The sequence below is a fragment of the Mycteria americana genome, chromosome 8 (assembly GCF_035582795.1).
Source record: "Mycteria americana isolate JAX WOST 10 ecotype Jacksonville Zoo and Gardens chromosome 8, USCA_MyAme_1.0, whole genome shotgun sequence".
NCBI classification, from domain to species: domain Eukaryota; kingdom Metazoa; phylum Chordata; class Aves; order Ciconiiformes; family Ciconiidae; genus Mycteria; species Mycteria americana.
The window spans coordinates 5,504,227-5,526,580 of NC_134372.1; the positions used below are offsets into that span (position 1 = coordinate 5,504,227).

Here is a 22,354-nt window from a genome sequence, read left to right on the forward strand (position 1 = left end):
ACAGCTGAAATGAAGTTCTTAATATTCAGAATAATCTCTCTTATTTCATCAGTCTAATAGATTAATGAGGTACCATCAATAAAATGTTACATTCATGCACCTCCTATGATTTTTCAGGTAATGGGTAGAGAGAACACAAGTCTGTCAGTAACAAAACAGAGTCACGAGGGACTTTACATGAATCAACCAGCCCCAACTATTATAGAGAAGCTCATCACATGATAACTTTTATAAACTGATCAAGGTATCTAAAATAACCTACTGTATGTTCAAGTTGTTGGTGATAAACAAAGTGAGGAGCGCTTTCTTGAGGGAGGACAGGATTTCTGTTTGCAACGACTGCTGCAAGTATTTAGCTGTTTTGTTTCCATTAGGCTTGCTGTCAGTTTTGCGTAATGATTTTTGATGTTGCGTTCTTTTTTTTTTTTAGAATGGATAAAATGCCAGAGACAATTAACAAAATGATATTATAAACTGGAACGGAAACCACACATTTGTAATGGCTCACAGGATTTCTGATCTGAAAATGCGTACAACTGTCTCACACAGTCAGCAACCGGTTATTTCATAGACTAGTTGACCATGGCTGCTTTTTCCTGACGCAGTTCTAAGAAATTTCACATACTGGCTAAAACCGGCTAAAGGGCTGCAAAGTTGTCCTTTTCAACGGCAGCATGGCTAGTTTCATTTCACCTTTTTCAAAGGTTTTTCTCAACAATACTCGGAGCTAGATTTTCCTTGAAGCTACCAATGAAATACAAACAAATGCATGTGTGCTCCCAGGGACAGTTCATTGCTCATGATTCAATATAATTCATACAGTCTCTTTCCAGTCATTAGTTATGCATTTAAAGAAGTAATTTTAAAGACTTAGGACATAGTAACTAGTTTAACTGTCTCTACAGATCTCAGAAAATTGTGTCACTAAATATCAAAGTTAGATAAGTCAATTTTATTCAACTGCTGTTTGTTCTCTTGTACGTTTTAACCACTGGGATTTGTATATCTAAGTGGAATATCAGTATGATTTTATTCATCACCTTTATTTTATAACTTTGATATTAGGAGAATTATCACTTTATCTCATAATGAGATTATTCCCATAATGGTAAATTAAAAAAAAATCACATGACTCAAATGAGATTTCTGAAGACTTGTAAAATAAAACAAGAAATAACTCTGTGCATTTAATCATTATGCAAATTGTTATTCACTGTAAAGCAGTTCTCATATGTGAAAGCAGCGGTAGCATTAGGGTTCTTTTATGTGGATGGTGTTCTCCAGATAGAAACCCCAAATGTTCAGCTAAAAAGGGCCAGTGAATGTCACAAACAGCTACTGCAAATGTACTCTCAAAGCAACGAGGATACTGAAAGTGAAGTAACATTGCCAATGGCTTTATAACCTTCAAGCTTAGTGTGTTTGGCTTTCAAGCTGCCTAAAACCAACTGCTTTCTAAGTATGTAATTTGAGTCTTTGAATGAAAATTAAGATGTGGAAAGAGTTTAGTAGCTCTCCTTTCAAGGTATGTTTTAAATATTACACCTATTGAGAATATGATTTATTAACAATGCTATTCTCTATATAGAGAGAACGTGCAGGGGGCCATTCTTCACCAATATTCACAATAATAATCCTAGATAAAGGCACAGTGGTTTTGAGAAGTGGAAGACAAGCAAATGATCACGTGAGAAAACACCACTAGGCCAGGTTCTCAACCTGTGAATCTTCAATTCACACAGCAGGCACTCATGTTATTTTTGTGCATTCGTTGGAACCGTATGAGGATCACTAGATTCAGTGACTTAGCCTATCTACCCAGTTGCTAATTCATGCGTAGTGTTAGTTCAGAGATCAGAAATAATGCTGCTTTAAGGAATTCCACCTGGAAGGAGGAGGGAATATATTTCTGTAATCTCTGGCTCTGCTTCTTGCTTCCTGTTCGACTGGGTGCTACTCAGTTTGTGAAAGCGGGAGTTAATGATTCCCAGGGCTGCTTCTATCTGTGCTCTGCGCTGAAGCTGCTGCACAAAGTAGTTCTTCACGGGTCAAACTGAGGACCAACGCAAAGCTCATAGGGAAGGAGGGCATGTGTATTTTCTAACTAAGAAGTAAAAAACCCATTGGCCTTGACTGTATTTTCCCAGTCCTCTGAATGAAAACAGTGTAACTCCATGGACTTGCGCATGTTCCACGGCAGACTTTTGTTTCCTAACTGGGTTATATAAATTCCACGGCGGATAGTACAAGTGCCAAGTATCGTTTCATCAGAGGGACCTCTCAAGCTTATTTTACTGAAATATGTTTGTACTCTGGCCTCCCATGAGGGCAGTCAGCTTCGCTACCCTGTACCACCTTTCTTGGGCTTGGCTCCTTGGGTGGGAACTCCTTGGTAATGAGCCCACAGACAGCTGCTGCCATCTGGACCTCTCGCTGCATTTGCACCCTGTGGAGCTTGAGTCCTCTTTGTCCCAGAATTCTGGTGCCGTCCTCTTTTACTTGTCCCCTGTTTGCCGCCTACACCTTCCCTCCTACACAGTCCTGTTTCTGAATAAGTGATTTTAAATTTAATTTACTGTCTAATACTGGGAACCCTGACTGAAGTTCAGAAGCTGAATCAACTGTGTTTGTTGTGAGAGATGGATGGGGAGTTCTGGTTAAGTAGAGATTTGCCTAAACATGCTACTGTAGGCATCAGGGTGTAATCAGAGAGTAAGCAGGGAAATCAGAAAATCTCAAGTGTCTGGGACAAATGCTGGAGAGAGTAGGACCTTACACATTTATTTAGGGGTCAATAACTATTGAGTTTCCTTGCAGATTGCCCCAGGATCTGATTGCCTGAGGAAATTGTTTCAGCTGAGGTGGTAAATCATTGCTACAACACTTCTCATCCTCAGGCCTTGTAAGAAGTATTCCACTGCCTGTCTTCCCTCCATCCTAATTCCTCCCTCCCCTTGCTGCCTCTCTGATAGCCACAGTGGAGGCCCTTTGCAAAGGTCATGGAAGGGAAACTCGTGTCTGGAGAAAAAAATGCATTAAACGTGATTCTGCAGTGTCTCTGAGACAGTTCTATGTGGCTGAGGCACTGGAGCTAGTGGGTATGTGTTGTTAATTTACAACATAAGCAACCAAGTGAGATTCTGTTTTTCAATCTGGTCTTGGAGTTGTAGCATCTGTGACAGTACGGCACGTGCAACGCAACAAGGATCAGTGAGCCCATACCTTGGGAGACTCCTGACTTTTACCTTTTTGGGCTTGTGAGAGCTTTACAGCTTGCAGCATAACCTGGTGTGGCTGGTGGGACATACTCAAGCATGAAAAACATGGTGAAAGTAAAGTTAGAAAGAATTATTTAACTCTAGGCAGGGATAAGAGGCTTTTTAGCACACGCTAATGAGAGGAAGAGTTCAGGCAGAAGTGATAATGTATTTCTAAAGTTAAGTCTACTGAAAGGGCCAGCAAAGAATAATCAAACCAAGGCTGTTTTTTTTTCGGTTTTCGGTATTTCAGCACAAGCTAGCATAGACAGTTATGTGATTGTCCCAGCCACCCAAATATATCAGCTGGGTGTGCTGGCACAGTGCTGTGCTAAAGCAGCTATAGAGCTTCTGGCTCACAGCTGGCCCTCGTTCATCCTGCTTGAAGCACAAGCAGCGTAAATGAGCATCTGTTTGCCCTCCTCATTGTAGACATACCCTCTGGCTTCATTCTTATGGATAAACAAAGAGTGGTTTGGGGTTTTTTAAGAAATATTTTTAATTCTTACTATATTTGTCTTTTTATAAAAAAAAAAAAACACCAAAATTAAAACACAAGAAACCAACAGAGCAGCTGGAAAATTTCTGTGTAAAAGGCTACGTGATTGAGTTCTAAACAATAAGAATTCTTATTCTGGCTGATATGGCCTCAGTGGTAACTTATTTTTCAATTATTTTTCAACTTTTTGTTATTTAATTTCTGAAATTTTTGCCACCCCAATGAATCACTGTGACTGTGGGTAAAGAAAGCCTATGCTGAAAGTTTTGCCTACCACTTTCTTGGTATTGCCTACGGAAACTCCAGTAAAACAGGAGTGGCAAATCATATTTCCTAATATAGCGCAAAAAAACCCAACAACCAACCAAAAAACCTTTTAACTTATGAAAATAAGAAGAGAATAGGTCACATTAAGCAGAAGAAATTCTTTTGCACATTAGTGGTAGCTGAAGAAAAAGTACATGTGCTGAGAATTTGAGTCTTATGGGGCATTGAGATTGTAATACATGGGCAAGGATCTTTTCTATGCCATACATATCTGAGGACTTTTTATACTGCTATTAATAAAAACAGGTATTGATGTATTTAGCATTGTATGCAAGCCCATTGTGAACCCTTTATACCAGCCTTGCTTTCATTCGAGGCTAAAGCATTTCATTATGTTTTTATTAATGACTTAGCTACAGTATTCTAGACAGGTCCTGACATCCTCAGACCTTTCATTACATGTGCTACTACTTCTGTCTGGAGTGGTTTCTTTTAATTTCACCAGTTAATGTTGCTAGCTCTTCAAGTAAACCCCTCCACTCCTGGCCTTTCTGGGAAATTTATCACTAAACTTTCCAAAGGTTTTCCCTACCAAATTTAAAATGAAATATCCACAGCACAAGCGCTACTAAGTCACTAAGCAAAAGCATCGTGTTTGGATGCATATTCTCTGATTCCCAGGAGAGAGAGAGCGAGCTCAGGGGTGGGTAGAGACGTCTCAATGTCCTTAGGAGCTTGGAGTCAGCTCTTGACCTTAATGCAGACTCCAGGCACTAGCTACTATTGGGAAATCTTTATTCGCTGAAGTATTCAGTGGGCAAAATATTTTCTCTTCCTCTTAAATAAATAAATAAATAATGTGTAGTTTGCTGCTACAAACTATTTGCTTAAAACAGGCAATAGGCCTTGGGGAGATGTTTATGATACAGGCTAGATTGACTTTAGCAAGCAGCAGCTGGTGCTTTCACACTGCTCGGTGTTGGAATGATCTTCTGTTCTGCAAGGTAGAGAGGCAGAAAATGCAGCTGCATCTTTCTGGAGCTAATTTTAAAAAAGCAATGAGCTAGTAATTACCACTTTTCCCAGCTGGTCTTTATAAGGGTAAAAGGTTTAATCATAGATCGAGGATGGAAGAGGAAAATACTAAGCAGGCTGCAAACCAGTGTTAATAACCGTCCCTCCTGGAGATATTTAGAAATGTAAGCTCTTGTTGGCTGGGAGGAGCTGGGAATGAAGATTACCTCCAAAAGGTTATCTGACAGTCCTGAGGGTTATGCCCTTTGTATATATGAGTTTCCTCAGGAAGGATCTGTGCTGCAGGTTTTGTGATGGCTGTGTACCCTGGGGGCTGGTCCAGGTCGGTGGGATCTTCCCAGGCCCTCGGGAGGAAACTGAACTGAGCTCGTTCGAAGGGTGCAAAATCAGGGGGATTTGCTGTGGAGTTTTTTCAGTCAGCATCTCATTTCTGCTTGATTCATACAAATAACTTATAAGCTCGATTAAGGCAACAAAATATAAATATTTATGCACCCATTTAGCTAATGTTTGGCTCTATTTATAAGCAAGAGCATCTTGCAAGAGCTTCTTTTTGACAAGTAACTAAAGTAAGTATAGAGAGTGCCTGTGTGTTAAATTAACCATGCTTCGTTAACTCTTCCAAACTATCAAGCCTTAGGTAATAACTAAACCAAGAAGTGACAGTAGAGTAGGTTTGATGGGAATAACTGAAACACTTGAACTTCAGGAAACAAGAAGCTGTTGTTTACTTTCTTAGTTGGTGGGGGAAAAGAGGACTGTTTGCTTTTACCATTAATCTCATTTTTTTTAAGTGTATTGTTATTGTAGCGATATGGAGGGTAATAGGAGAGAAGAGCAGTCACATATTAATGTACTGGTCTTAGGGTCAATTTCTATTTGCTAACTTTTCTGATATGACTAACAGGAGATTGTGTCAGACCCAGGTCTGGTTCAAGGTTTGATTTTTACAATTGGAACGCAATCTATGAATACTGATGAATGAGATTTTTGATAGTTCTGCTTGTAAGAAAGCTTTTGTGAGCTTTTAAACTAGCACTTTTTAATATGCCCTTTGCATACACTGTTTAACATATGATTATTCTCTTGATTGACTTTGTTGATGGCATATTAATCTAAATTGGCTGGATTTGACACCTATGTATTGAATGATAAAAGAATATTTTGCTCTTGTTAGGAAACAATAATTTATTATGCATGATACAGCAAAACGGATTTAAATCGCTTCAAAACATGTTTCATATAATCTCTTGATTGCTGAAATCAAAATAATAAAAATACAATAAAGAACTGAGGCCCAAGTCTAGCAATTTATATTTGCTTTTCTAAAATCTTTTCATTTGTTATGATCATAACTTATTTCTCAGTTAAATTTCCGGAAGGTAAAAACTTGAAGTAGAATTCCATGATGCTGTGACGAACAGATACAGAACTGAAAAGACAGCTCCTGTCCCAAGTCTTGCAATTGAATTAGGTGAGGGGATGTCAAAAGTGAGCTGTCCTCTGTGTGAGGGACCATCTCAGGTTACCTGCCCTGCTGTCCCGGGTGGACATCTATCCTAGGCGGGCAGTAGACTTTATGAGGAGGCAGAAAGGAAGCTTGCCAAAGGCCTCATCCTGCACCCAGTGAGAAGAGAACAGAACTCAAGGTTTCTTCAAGAATTGGGTTGGGACCAGTTTTACAGGAGTCAGATTTCTTTTCCTGGAAGTGGAAGCTAACTATTTACCTGTGATGTGAGACTCTGTGTCCATCAGGGACCTAGATTCACAGGACTTGCAGTAAAGCTCCATACCATTCCCTTCAGGGTGTTTGTGCTCTGAGAGTGTTGTGGTTTAGCCCCAGTTGGCAGCTAAGCACCACTGAGCCGCTTGCTCCTCCCTGCCCCCAGTGGGATGGGGAAGAGAATTGGGGGGAAAAAAAAGTAAAACTTGTGGGTTGAGATAAGGACAGTTTAATAGGACAGCAGAGGAAGAGAAAATAATAATAATGATAAAAGAATGTACAAAACGAGTGATGCACAGTGCAGTTGCTCACCACTTGCTGACTGATGCCCAGCAATCACCACCTGTGATTGCTGCTCCCTGGCCAACTCCCCCCAGTTTATATACTGAGCATGATGCCATATGGTATGGAATAGCCCTTATGGTATGGAATATGTCATATGGTATGGCATAGCCCTTTGGGCAGTGTGGGTCAGCTGTCCTGGCTGTGCCCCCTTCCAGCTTCTTGTGCACCCGGCAGAGCAGGGGAAGCTGAGAAGTCCTTGACCTGACTGCTCAGCAACAACTACACCATCAGCATGTTATCAACATTATTCTCATCCTAAACCCAAAACACAGCACTATACCAGCTGCTAGGCAGAAAATTAACTCTATCCCAGGTGAAACCAGGACAGAGAAGGACAGGCAACTTCTAGAGTTTGGGGTTCATGTTTATTCCTGGTTGTGTGCAGAGGCCAAGCCAATACATCACATTTATATAACGCTGGATTGAGCTAAGGGAGTCAGATCCAGTCAAGCCAATAAATCACATTTATATAACACTGGATTGAGCTAAGGGAGTCAGATCCAGTCTTGGTTTGCGGTATCACTTCTTCTTTTCATGCATGATTTTAGGTGTGCAGACTCCCTTCAGTTAATTAAAAAATTGACTTAGTCATATGCAGCCACTGAACCATAGGGAAAACCTTTGAAGTGTGAATTCTATGCAAGGAGAAAGATATTTTTAAATATTTGTTCATCAAAAATATTTCTCAGTTGCTGTCACTTGTTGTATTGAAGTGGCTCCATGCCTGGTTTTGCTTTCCCTTCAAAGTCTATCAAATAAATAGTCTTTAAAGTCAGCTGGGGGTGGTGGGAGAAATTCTCTCTTATATCAGGTATGTAACAGATAAGTATTTGGAAAAACATTTTCTGGTGTTTTTGTCAGCCAAAAGGAAATGAAAGTGCCTTTTTTTGGTGCTCTATGAGAGAGAAATGTGCTAATAGAATGGCATTTGGCTAGTAGTGCAGCAGATGAAAACTGGGCCATGACAGCAAAGGTAGAAAGGTCAGAAAAGAAAGAGAGAAAATGATTTCATTTGGAGGTGAAGGTCATCTGAAATAAGGGATTTTACATTTAAAAGGCCGCTGAGGAGAAAATTGATGAATGTTAACATATTTTTATATTGTTTTATTTCATTCTTTTTTCTTTTCTCATTTGTAATGCTTACGTATTCAGGAAGTTGAGGTAGGTTTTTCAATTTTAACTTGTAAATATCCATAGAGTGAATAAAAGTATTTACGACATCTCACAATTCATACTATACTTTAAACTCTTATGATCAACTGTTAATATTGTTATGAATGAAATGTATTGATACATGTTAATTATTAATGCGTTAATATTGATTTATTAACACGTTAATATTAAAATGGCATAATAGTTTCCTATGTTACAGCAGGCGTAAGGTATTTTAAGCACATTAATATCTGTCCTAGTAGAAAGCTCAGAAACGCATAGATTTCTGTGCAGTCATTTTTGTCAGGAAGGTGTTTTATTGAATAGGTATGTTAAATCTCTTTAATCAAGCTGATCGTATTTTTTATGTGTGTATATATATGTATATATTTCGAATGCTATACACCTGGAAATCAGTGTTACATTTAGGCACTGTATATTGCTATATCAGCATGCTGTTTTTCTGTTGGAGGAAGTTACAGTGAAATGATGGTATCCATTTGAAGATGTTAAGAGTTGCTCCTCCTAACAAAAGTCATTTCAGATTAACGTATAAATTTCAGCAACCTGCAGAGTACTAGCACAAAGCCCTATCCATTTTTCAAGTCAGAGCTTTAGGTGGCATTTAAATGAGACATACATTTTCTGCTTAGCCATATCTACAGGGTGAATTTCACCTTTACAGTGCCATAACCATTCAATTACAGTTCTTGCTGGTATCAATGCTGAAGTGAAACTCTAGTGCTGTATTTTCTGTTGTCCGACTGGCACAAGTTATTTTGAACTGCTATTGACCATATTGCTCTAATACATGTATAGTAATTATTTACTCCTATAAATACTAATGAGTTTTATATATTGAAAATCTGAAAGGTTTTCTCTATTCTACTTTTTAGGGGTTTTTCCCCATATTTTTTCTTGTGTATTTTCCTGTTATCATACTGTAGTTTCAGGCACATTCTAAAATAAATATAGTTTCCATTTTCAAAAAGGAGTACTAAACATATCTGCATAAAGGAGAAAAGGTGAAGGAATAGGTTTACAGAAGAGATGGGTGTTTTGTAGGTTTTTTTTGTGAGGAAGGTGCATTTTCTGTAAAATATTCCTTTGACACTGAAATTGAGATAAACCCCCTTTCCAATCCTTATTTCAAAACTGGTTCCATATGCCAACAGCATAAAAAATCTTTCTTGGGATTTGAATTATTTAACAGTTTCTGATGCTGAAAACCCGGCAGCAAAGCAACACCTAGGAAAAAATGTAAGCAGGCAAAAAAAGAATATTTTGTTGCTCGAAGAAAATTATTCTGCTCAAAAAACTTAAAACCCAACACATTCTGAAAAGTGATTAATGCTTGGTGAATTTAGCAGTACATCATAATCAATTACAAAGCATTGTATAACAATGCGGGGTTTTTTGTATTAACAAAGCTGTGGAACTCAAAGGCTGTGATTCTGTTTCTGGTGCCAAACCCTGTACTTCTGAAGAAAAAGTACAGATACTTTTGATGTATCTGAAATAAATTATGAATAATAATCTTTGTTGTTATTGTGGAACATCGTCACTTCCACGAAGTCAGTATAGACACCGAGCATGAATGTACTTGGAGAAAGAAAATACATTTCCTCCTGGTAGTCACGCAGAATTACATCCAGCCCCCTTCATTACAGGCAGCATTTGCCCTGTCCCCCGAGAGGCAGAGAAGAGCAGGACAGCAGTCCACAGTTCTCCACGCTGTAAGCATTAGTATTTTCTGCTTCTCATGCTGGCCATGGTGTTCAGAAAGGAATGCGCTACCATAAGGTGCATCTCCTGGTGTTCAGTGAGGGCACGGAGAGTCCCCACTGCTCCTGTAACAGCCCCGTGGGCTGTTCTGAACCCAGAAAGTAAGGCATGCTGGTTTTCAAGCCTCCAAAATGTTCCAAGTTCGGCCGATTGGATAGCATGAGAGCATGGGAAATTCAGTGTACTGGAGATAAGTAGTAAGCAAAGTCCTATGGAAGAAATAATTTAGGTGTCTTATTCACACTGGTGGGTTTTCAGTTACCCTCCTGGCAGGAAAAAGAAATCTAGGTGTCATTCTGGACAGCTTGATAAAGACATCTCTTCAGTGGCAGCCCTCAAGAAATGAATATAGAATACCGGATATATTAAAAAGGAAATAAAGATTAATATGCAGAAAATATCACAGTGTTACAGAAATCTCCCATGCTTCCTCACTTCAAATACATTATTCTGTTGTTATCACTTCCTTTCAAAGACGACACAAGTGAGATATACAGAATAGGCTGAAACTACATATGACAGTTGGGCTTGAACCGCAGTTCTTCAGGACTAGGGTTGATGGCACTCTGAAGTGGGGGAAACTTTGCCTTCAGGTAAATATTCTCTAAGTACATAGAATACAAATTGATCCGACACACAGAAGAGTTTTCCATTCTTTCTGCAGAGAGCCTCGTTTGCAACAGTATAATCATTTGGCCAGGCACTCTTGACAGTTCCTACCTTCGCCATTTTAAAGTCCAGTCAGAATTATGTAAAACAGAACCACAAGACTCACAGCAGAATAATATCTTTACATCAGATTTAAGAAGATTTTTAAAATTTTATAGTGGGAACAGTGAAGAAGTATTCACTGCAAGTGCTCCTTGCAGTGAATGTTATTGTACTTTAAGTATGATGTTTATGGGCTTATTGCTGTATTTCTGTACATTCACAGTGCTGTGATTTACGTGTGTACAAGTATTTTTGGATTTACTTTGCTCACCTTTCACCACACCAGGATGGTGTGGATCATGTTACGTTATCTGAACAACATGCTCTTATCTTTGTTATCAAAAGTTGTAGACTGAAATGAAATAATAGAGTTATCATTTATGATGAAAAATTTAATAATGGGCATACTTTGAAAAACAATTTAGAGGAAAAATTCAAGATGCTGAATCCAAGGAATTTTTTATTCTTTAATTTCTAAACTGCATTTACTACTCTTTAGGATACAACCTGTTGATAGTCTTACCTGATTTGAGCTAAATATGTTAGGATCAAAAGATGAGTTGGTTCATTTGTAGTTTAGTTGTGTAAAACTGTACTGAAAAGACTGATTATATTTTTTCTGAGTTTCCTTTTTTTTCCTCCCCATTTAGGATGATTATTTCAGAAACTGGAATCCAAACAAGCCTTTTGATCAAGGTAAAGTTAGTACACATTTTGTGGTTGTCTTCTGCTATTTTGTGATATCCCCATATACTTTATGCCTTTCTTCCTCCGTCTGTCCCATGCATTAGTGAAGAGCTCTGTTCATGCTTACATCTCATTCCCAATTTAGTCACAGCTTGAGGTGGTTTATGTGTAAGGGTTTGACTCATCTCTGTATTTTTCAGCCATGTTTTTTAATCTGCATCCATTCCAGTTTATATTCAGTGATGATATATATGCTCAGAAAGGTTCTCTGTAACCGTGAATCTCGGTCTAACATGCAATTTAAAACAGGTATCTTCACATACATTTTCTTTCATGTTAAAAACGTTGCTAAATAAATGTCACAAATGTGATTACTGCATTTCCTAATACTTAAGGGGCCAATTCTTTGAAGCCAGTTGTAATGTACGAATTTCAGGGCTGGTTTTCAAAAGAAACGTGTGTAGTGTATATGCTGCTGATTCAGATACAGATTCTGTAAATGACATTTTGCACTTTGTCTTGGTGCGTTGTTAAGTTATGGCAGTACTTCAACAATTTCCAGGCCAGCCACCAAAGGATAGGAAAAAACAATAAAAAATATTCTAATTGTTGTGTCCAGGATAGCACTGGAAACAACAGCCATGCCAGGAAAGAGAACTTCAAATTGACAATTTAAAAGAGATCTCAGATAGCAACTCCACATCAGGCATTCTCTGCTTGGTGTTCATAGCTAGCAACAAACTTTTCAGATGGGATGGTAAGAGACATTCGTTCTAAATACCTTAGGTGAACATCGCTGGAAACACTAGTAGCCCTGATGTTGCTAGGTGTGGTGGGTTGTATTTGATAGTTAATGTCTCATCAGTAAAAAACACTGTATGCAAAGAAATCTCAGGAGTCCATCCTCTGAAAAGACAGATACAAAAAGTAGTGCAAGCTGATAGCATGCCATAATTTTGTCCTTAAAATGAGAATATTGTATTTTAACTTTACTATTGGTTGTATTTGTCACTCTGACACTTAAGATTCTGTAACACTCCATACCAGAGCACGCTCAAAAAGTGTAACATGAAACCATTATTTCTTAAAGCTTTCTAGAATGTACTTTTTTCAGGACAAATGTTAAAAATTACATTTTGCACAGCTTCTTTTGATTTGGTAGAACCAGTTATCAGCTGTTTGATTTGTGGAGGATAACAATGCATGATATAAAGTGCAGGTCGGTTAGCTTCTCTGTTTGCCTTTTGACGGTTGCTCATTTTTCCTGTTTGTAATGTTCAGTGAAGCTCATATAACTCCTGCTTCAGAACACATATGAGGCGAGGATATTACAGCTGTAAAACCACAGGTAGATGGTAGACTTCTTCCATTGCTTAAGGCATTTCTAGCATCCTGGATTTCTTTGACTAGCTTTGGTTCATTGTTCAACATCATGCCTCTTAAATTGCAGAAAGCCAGTGTCCCAGAATTTTATTCAAAATGGTATTCTATAAGTTTCAATCTACCTCTGCTCTGAAATTTGTAGGGATTTTAAAAGATTTTATCCTAAAGTCCCTTAGAAAGGAATGATCATATACATGGTAACTACAATACAAGTGAATTTCAGTCATGTGGATCCATTGCATGGTCCTGTCTTTTGGATCCTGTGTTCAAAGTTAAGTGTCATTCAAGTAGAGTGCGAGACTTCCATTGCCCTTCAGAATGTGAAGTGGCTATTTTGATATATAATTGTTGTGAGTTTACATTCAGAAAAAGTATTCCTGCAAGCAAATTGCTTAGGCACATTATTAGGCAGGCAGATAGCTTTTTGTTTTGTTTTAAAAAAGAGTTCATGGTGAAGCAGTCACAATATGGTACACAGAGGGAAACAAGAAATTGGAAATTACATGGCCTTCTCCAAGCATGACTTATCTCTGGTGTCACTGGGATGTAACCAGTGGATAATGGTTAAAGAATAGTAGATAATAGCAATGTTGCATAATTGCAGGGGGTGCCCAATAGTTAAGTTAGTTACTAGTTTTTTAATAACTGCTTAAAAAAAAAAGCAAGTCAGGTTACAAAAAACATTTTTATGCCTCTAGAAATCAAATATTATGAAATTATACTTGTGAATCATACCACAAATGAGAAGAAAGGGTGAATCAGTTAAGAAGGAGAAGGAAAGGCGTGAACAAATGAATGAAGGGGTAATTAGATCAATGACAGGCCAGTGGAGGAGATGAAACCACAATGCTTTCTTTATTTGCTTTCAATTTGAGCTTTGGCGGTCATTTATTTTACAAACAGGAGACATAAAAGGGGGCAGCTTCGCTGATCAGAGATTTGAATTTTCAAAATTGCTGAAGTGTTTAGGAAGAAAATACCCATTGGAAGTCTTGGAAGGCACTTTTCAAAATTTCACTTTACGTCTATTTCTATACTTCATTGCCAAACATGATCCTTGTATTGTCTGTAGGTAGCTCCCAGGAATATCACTGGAGGCTTACACATGTTAGAGCTGAAGAGTGTAGATTCTCTGTCTTTATGGAAATGGAACTTCAGTGTCAAAGGAAAGGGAAAGATGATGTTTTTGTCAAGGCATATATCCACAGGGAGATTTTCAAAGGCATTTGAGGGATTTAGGATTACAAATCCTCTTGACTTCAAATGGAAGTTATGCTCCTACCACTTTCAGAGGCCTTGTGACCCTCTGTCTTCCCAAGAGGAAAAACAAAAAGGTAAATCCTGGCAAAATACTGCAAAAAGATTTTGAACTGACGTGCTTTAAAACTGTCTTGTTCATTGTGTTACTGAGATGTCTGACTCTGGGCAAAAACACAAATCGTTTTAGAGAATCTAAAATCACATGTGGATACCTTGAAGCGATACAAACAGTCATACATCTGTTAAAGATTCCCGTCTCTTTACAAAGAAAAGGATCATTTCTCTTTCAGTGTAAAATCTCTCCTAGACTATGGATAGTCTGTCGTCAGAAGGCAGAATGCAGACTAGGTCATGCAGTCTGAGCATGATACCCAGCCTCGCACAGAGATCTGTGCGCTGCTTTTGTCTCATTTAAATCTTACAAATGGATTTTATTTGGCCAAAACATCATTCTTTTTGACAAAGAGGTCACTACTCTTGGCCGTAGTAAAATTCACCCAGACTAGAACTTTAAAATAGCCACTCATACCTTTCTAAAGGGATTTCTTACACAAAAAAAATTACTTTAGAAAACCCTTGCTTAGTTTAGTTACATATACATGGAGCATGTGAGTTTTTAGCCACTAACCCCTATGTTGTTGTTACCCAAAAAATGAAAAGAAGTGACATCATGTTGCTCCTTTGGGCCTTATGAATCAGATGTTGAGAAGACTAATCCTCAGTTTATATATATACATGTAGGTATATACCTGTGTAAATGTATATACACTATATATATCTGTATATATAGAGAGTACCATTTAAATAGGAAGTGCTGAGACAAAGGGTAGGAAGGCTCTACAGAGGGATCTGGACAGGCTGCATCGATGGGCCGAGGTCAACTGTATGAGGTTCAACAAGGCTCAGTGCCAGGTCCTGCACTTGGGTCACAACAACCCCATGCAATGCGACAGTCTTGGGGAAGAGTGGCTGGAAAGCTGCCTGGTGGAAAGGGACCTGGGAGAGTGTTGGTCGACAGCCGCTTGAATATGAGCCAGCGGTGTGCCCAGGTGGCCAAGAAGGCCAATGGCATCCTGGCTTGTATCAGAAATAGTGTGGCCAGCAGGACTAGGGCAGTGATCGTGCCCCTGTACTCGGCACTGGTGAGGCCGCACCTCGAATCCTGTGTTCGGTTTGGGGCCCCCCACTACAAGAGAGACATTGAGGTGCTGGGGCATGTCCAGAGAAGGGCAACGAAGCTGGGGAAGGGTCTGGAGCACAAGGCTGATGGGGAGCGGCTGAGGGAGCTGGGGTTGTTTAGCCTGGAGAAAAGGAGGCTGAGGGGAGACCTTATCGCTCTCTACAACTGCCTGAAAGGAGGTTGTAGAGAGGTGGGGTCGGTCTCTTCTCCCAAGTAACAAGCCATAGGACAAGAGGAAATGGCCTCAAGCTGCACCAGGAGAGATTTAGGTTGGATAATAGGAAAAATTCCTTACTGAAAGGGTGGTCAAGCATTGGAACAGGCTGCCCAGAGAGGTAGTGGTTTAGTAGGCATGGAGGTGTTGGATTGACGGTTGGACTAGGTGATCCTAGAGGTCTTTTCCAACCTTAATGATTCTATGATTCTATGAATGCTTTCTTTCTCTTTTCCAAGTGTTTTCCACCACAGGTTTAATTTCTGTCATTTTCCATGCAGAGAAAATAGAATAGTCAGAAGAATTTGTCCTAGACCTTTTAAGCGGTGCAAGCTGCAAGGAAATTTTTTAATCTGCCTTTAGTCTTTACTTCTCCATCCTCCCTGCCCTGACGTTTTTTTCCATGTTGTTCCTTTTGGCTTTGGGGTGTTTAAATGCCCCCTATGCTCTTGTATGATTTTGGAGATAGAAAAGCTTTTATTGTGTATTCTCTGGGGTTCTTGTATCCAGAGAGCCTGTGCAGATCCTGCGGTAAGGAGCCCTAGCTTGCTCCTGTGAACTCAGTAGCAGCTCTGTGTTCTCATCACACAATTGTTATTTTGAGAGGTCGCCCAAGGGCGAATTTTAACCTCACAACACCAAGGTTCTTCCTACAGTGATTGAAGAGAAAAACTTCTCCAGTTGGTGAATGAAAGCGGACAACTGCCTCCCTCCCTGGGTTGTATGGGAAATCTGAGTCTAGCATCACTAAGCTAAAGCACACTTGTGTGAATACCCACGCTTTGGGACACATTTACAAGTTTTTAATGTTACAAATCTATTTCTCAATTCTAAATCTAAAATCATGTTTGAATATTCTAATTGTGAAGTCTTTATATGGAAGCCAGACTGTAGAATCACGATGAAGGAGCTGCGAGGGCAGGGTTTAGAAGTAACTGAAGGTGGCTAGTACCGCCGGGAGTGATCTCGCAAAGGCAGCTGGAGGATTCAGTATGTTTAACAGATTTAAAAACCAGCAGTAGTCAGAGGTTTTGAAAATCAGCAGAGTTCTGCTTCTAGGCTTGTACTTCATTTGCATTTTCTAAAGAAGAGTCTGCTGCGTCCAACCAACTCTATATTCTTTTCTAAAAAAAAAAGCTAGCTTTATTCAGCAGACTGAATAATTATGCATTTAAAAACAATAGGAGTGTAATCAAGCTGTCTGCTTTCTGCTTGCAATGTGGAGAGAAATATCTGCATGTATGTCTCAAGAAAAGAAATACCTTGTTTTGTAAAAAAGCATGCATGACTTTCACTGAAGCAACCCCTAGAGAGTCACACGAGGTATCTTTGCATAACATGCCTTTTCAAGGGAAGTCAACCTGAATGGTTCAGCTGCGTCTCGGAGGGTACTTGAGTGATCAGAATTTATTTTTAGCCTAGCTACTAGCCCAGCTTTTTATTCATCTTGAACCCAGGAGAAACCAATACAAAGGTGAGCATCGTACCGACTGAGCCAAGCTAACGAGGCATTTGGACTGCAGAAGGCAGGAGAGCGTATAGCCTGAAAATGATTGCTAGTCATTAATATTGAACTCAATTCTGTCAGAGTTGCAGAAGCCAGAAAGCAGAAGAGTGGAAGGGGCAAGTTAGTCAGGATTTTAAAATATGAATCAAAGGGTTGTTTTTTTCTTCTGACAAGGTCATTTGAGAGTTCTTAAGGAGCTTGACAGCTAACTTGACATACTTTCCTAGTCTTCTCCATCTACATTGGAGGAAGAAAAGAGGGAATCAGGGAAAAAGTTAAGCATAACATTCTCAAGTCAGAGATTTTGGTATGGTAATTAAATGTGTCTGATATTCTGCACCTATTCAGACTTGCCAGAAAATGAACTCATTAAGACTTTATGTATTATTATAAGTGAAAACTGCTAAATAAAAACATGTTTGTTATTGAAAATTTCTGCTAAAAGCCACCTCTCAATAGCTGTATTAAATTCTTCTACAGACAAAGAGATGTTACTAATTTTTATGGTAAGATGCACAAATAAAGAGTACATTTTATTAGGTTTAAAGTTGCTGGAAACTGTTTGGAATGGTGTCCAATTTGCTCGCCATATGGCTTTTTTTAAAACATTGTTACACAGAACATAGGAACTGTGGAAGTAATGGGATGCACTTTGTATTGCAGATACATAAGCTCTGAATCCAAAAATGTTTAGACCATTGAGCTGCCATTATTATTAACAACAAGACTATAGAAGGGCGCAGTAAGAGGGGGGAAAAAAATTGCTTCTATTGTAGTGCTGAACTTTTTCCCAAATCTATGCCTCAAAACATCCACGGAACTGTGGAATTGTCTGTTCAAGAAGGTGCAAGTCTCACCCTTTCCATTTTGCTTGTGACACTGGCAGATGATTGCAGTGGACTGAGCTGGCCTGAGCCTCCTATCCTGACCCTGCCTCCTGCACTGAGGCAAAGGGACTGGCTAGAAATGGAATTTTACTCATCACTGGTGATAGAAATCCCAAGCGTTCCAAGCTGTTGGACTTCTCAGGAAAAGAAGCTCCTGATCAGAAATAGCCTGAACTTTCCCCTTTGTCTTCCAGCCTTTGTCTTTATTTTCACTGTCTTTATTCCTAGTCCTCTTCCCCAGTAACTGAGAAATCTGGACAGGGATATTGAAGGATATTGCTTCTCAGGGCTTTCATTATCTGCCGGGGGGGGGGATAAATAAAAAAATTCCAAAATCCCTCTTCCACTGTACTGTGTGAAAATCTTCATCTGCCTGAATCAGACCTAGCAATGACTGACTCTAATGTCAGACATGCTCGTGTAGACTTGACTATCATTATTAATTACAGACATGTAATTAATACTCTGTCGTTTCAAAGAATTCCCCTTGAGCACTAATGAAAGTCTGAACTGGCAAAATACCCTCACTTTTGCAGAGGAAACACTGCTTTTGAGTGGATTGTGGCCTCCAGCACAGCATAGCCTATGACTGTCACAGTCCAGCAGCCCCATGGAAGTGAATTAGTCGAATCTAGAGCTTTATATCTAGAGCTGGATGTATTGATATGCATGCTTCCTCTCCTTCTGCATTGAATTGTACCTATGTCTTTCCAGTGTCTAAATGGCAAATCCAGACTCCAGAAATGGCCTCCTGCAGCTGTGCAGAATAAAGTTTGCCTAAAATTCATAAGCCTTCCAAAACAAAAAGGACGATAATGGGAAGCCTGTGATGCAGGATGAAAATCATAGAACCTACAATTATTTTTGAACATGTAATTTTCTGTTAGCCCAGTTAAGATGTTCTTTCAGAAAAGCCTGAATAAATTCCTTTCAGAGAGTTGTTTAGTACTGTACACATCTCTAGCCACAAATACATGTTAGTTTTATAATAAATGTTTTCTATTACTGTGCCTCAGATGGGCGATTTCAATTGAATAACTTATTTTGCAATTTATTTTTTGACGGTGGTTGAATTAGTTTTAGAGGCTTATTCATAGGACAACTGCACATGAATTATGTTTGTAAATCTTTAGTAAATCTGTACAATTTTAAAACATGCTAACTGAATCAACAGAAAACAATAGCTGAGATGCAGCACATGAAATATCCTATCTCCATCAAATGCATTTCAAGCACATATGGCTGCTTATATCCTCCAAGCTGATGCACGTGGTTCTCTTCATGTGCTAGAAACATAACATTAAATTCCTTATAAGCTTGTAAGCAACCAATTTTGTCATTAAATATGGCATCAGAAGTGACAGAGGTAGGGTCCCTGTCTGTGATTGTATTATGGCTGATGTGCTTTGAACTGAGACAATGATCGATAGGTTGCTTGTCTAGAATTTTATTAGCAGTTGGGGAGCACTTGTTAGTTTTGTCAATAATGGTGCTGGCTTTCTTTTAATATCTCTTACTTCTTTGACTGTGAGGCAGACATGATTTTTAAAGGGAAATTCATGCCTCCCCATGCTCATCTGGCTCCCATTGAAGTAAATACATTTTTTGAGAATATCACAGGGCCCAACCCTGCTCTCGTTGACATCACTTAGTGAGCAGGGGTCTCCTTCCCTTTGCTTCAGTTCTAGAATATAGGAGCTCATTTCTGGAAACCTACCTAAACCTTTAAAAAGGAAGTGTGTTTGGAAAATATATGCCTGCAAAGCTTCCTTCCTTATTTGCTGTAAGAGAGACCCCAGTATATTATTCAAACTAGCTGCTTTGGCTTGTATTCTCATTTAACTAGGCCAAACCAATCAGGGGCAAAGTATCCAGCTTCGAAATATTATTTGACTTAAATATTGGATGGCATAGCAGTAGATTTATACTGCGTGTCAGAGTGAGTTTTAAATCACTAGCCAGTCAGGAGAGTAATTTGCACAGTATTTAAACATGTTTATATGCTTGTGAGTTAATAGGTGATTACTAACTGTCATTTGATTCTAATTGAAAAACAGAAACTCCTGTGGCGAATGAAAGTGGAAGGCAGAGTGAAAATGGCCATAAAAAGGTACAATGCAGAATTTTTAGGAAGAGAAGAACATCGAAATAAAGACAAGTTATTTCAAAATCAGATTTCAGTAAACGGATAATTGGTAAGGCAGAAATTAGAGGAAGAAAAATCAGGGTAATTGGCATTTCTTCAATGTAAAGGGCACAAACACAAATTTTCCCAAAGCCAAGAGCTTGGTTAACGATAAGGCTCTTAGTGACTGCAGTGGCAAGAAGTTACATAAAGAAAGTACAACTGGGTTGAACTCTGAAGGGGGTGCAAACAGTAGTCCCAAACTGAGAAAACCAAGTATAAAATGAGATGTTTGGGCAAGGATTTAAGAATAACAATTTTTTACAAGTGTATTAAAAGGAAAAGAAAAACGATGGCTCGCTGCTCAGTGGAGAGAGACCCTTATATAAAGGCATTGCTGAGAGGTCCAAAGCGTTGTTACCTGTCTTGCTTTGGCTTTCACTTAAAAAGGTCAGCTGTGACCAGGTGGCTATTGTAATTAATATCTTCAGCTGAAGTGTAAGATTCTGGATTAGGGAAAGAACCGGCTTGAGTAAATTAGATGTTTGCAAGTCAGCTGGAATTGATCTAAGGTTTAAGTGAATTGGCTGAAATAATTTTAAAGGTATTACATTTTATCTTTGAAACTTTATGAAATTGTAGAACACTGGGAAAGGACAAACAGCATGCGTATTTTTTTTAAAGTTAGAGAAAGGAAGAAAATTGGAAATTATATCCCATTAGTTGAACCTGAAATCCTGAAAAAAAAGTACTGGAATAAATATTAAAGCAAATATTTGTTAGCATCAAGAGGTTAAGGGGATGAATAAAGCTGGTATGTATGTCAAACTGAACTGATTTTCTTCTGTGATGTTTACAGGCCTTGAGAGTCAGGGATAAGCTTGCAGTATCACATATCTTGACTTTAATAAGGCTTTTGACATTGGCTTATATTACTGTCTTATAAGCAAGTTAAAGAAATATTGTCTAAAGAAATAATTATGAGGTGGATACAAAATCAATTGGAAGACTACATTCTGGTAGTAGCTGTCAATGGTTCAATGTCAGACTGGAAGGACAAATTGAGTAGGGTTCCTCTGTGATCTATTTTGGGTCCAATATTATCCACCATTTTCATTAAATTGTAGATCTTGAAATTAGTATGCTTATTAAATGTAGCACAGCAATAAAATTCACAGTCACCTTAAGGAAGTAAAGAAATGGTCTGAAAACAAAGGATAAAGTCAGTCTGGGCAGATGCAAAGTTCTTTACTTAGGTAAGAATAATCATCTGCACAAAACAGGATGGAAAACAATTGGATAGTAATAAATTTGGAGAAAAAGGGTAGGGGATTACAGTGGATTACAAATAGAACATGAGTCAACAATGTCATTCTGTTGCAAAAAAAGGCAAATGTTGCATTGGCATGTGTAACTATGAGTAATCCTCCGGCTCTAGTCAGCACCAGTAAGACCTTGGCTGGAATACATTGTCCAGATTTGAGTACCAGGCTTGAGAATAGTATGAATCAACGGGAAAGTACCCAGAGAAAAGTAACAGATATGATCAGAGTTGCAGAAAATATACTCTGCGAAGAAAGGCTGAAGGAGAGGAGCACCTCCTCTGTGGAGAGAAAGCAAACAAACAGACCAAGACAACAACAACAAAAAAACAAAACAACCCACAAATCCTATTTTCAAATACATAAAATTAACTGCAAAGTGGAGGAATTGTTCTCTGTCCATTGTGGATACAAGGAGCAATATGTTTACATTGCAGCAAAGATGATGAATTTTAGCCTTTGTAATGAGAGCAATACTTAAGCATTGGGAGAGATATTCTAAAGAGGATGTAGAGTCTCTGTCTTTGAAGGTGTTCTGAAACGTGTTAGATAAATGTCTTGCAGGTAATGACACGTTGATAGCTGATCTAGCTATGGAGAAGGGGAATGGAATCAGCATCCTTCCCAGAATTGCCATTCTAGCACTGTGATTCTGTGATTGTATTTTGATTAATGGAAACCAGCTAATTTCATTGAAAGCACAGAAGAAATGCTGAAGAAGGTATTTCTTCAATTAGATTTCCTGTCAAAGCAAAGAAGGGAAAATAAATGAATCAGTATCCTTGACAGACATTTTGGCACCACCTGAAAAAATACAGGTTCCCATTTGATGGGAGTAATGTGCATGAACTTCAAGGTAGATACTAACCATGGTTGTTACAGGTCTGCAAACCTCCATGAATGTAAACAGGGACTGGCAAAAGGCAGCCCATTTTCTCTGGCTGCTTCTCCCTATCTCACTTGGTTTCTAATATAGAGTCAGGAGGACTTCCTATGGATGATTCTGTACTTGGAT

The 22,354-nt window shown here is 38.8% G+C and overlaps 1 protein-coding gene across 2 annotated transcripts in view; it reads left to right on the top strand.

Moving 5' to 3' along the window:
- The window catches only part of SPOCK1 (SPARC (osteonectin), cwcv and kazal like domains proteoglycan 1), a 341,091-nt gene that overhangs the window by 103,421 nt on the left and 215,316 nt on the right, over nt 1-22,354 (top strand). For both annotated transcript variants that reach the window (XM_075509673.1, XM_075509674.1), the window contains exon 3: nt 11,425-11,470. In XM_075509673.1, coding sequence (XP_075365788.1) covers nt 11,425-11,470 — 46 coding nt within the window. The remainder of the gene's footprint in view (nt 1-11,424; nt 11,471-22,354) is intronic.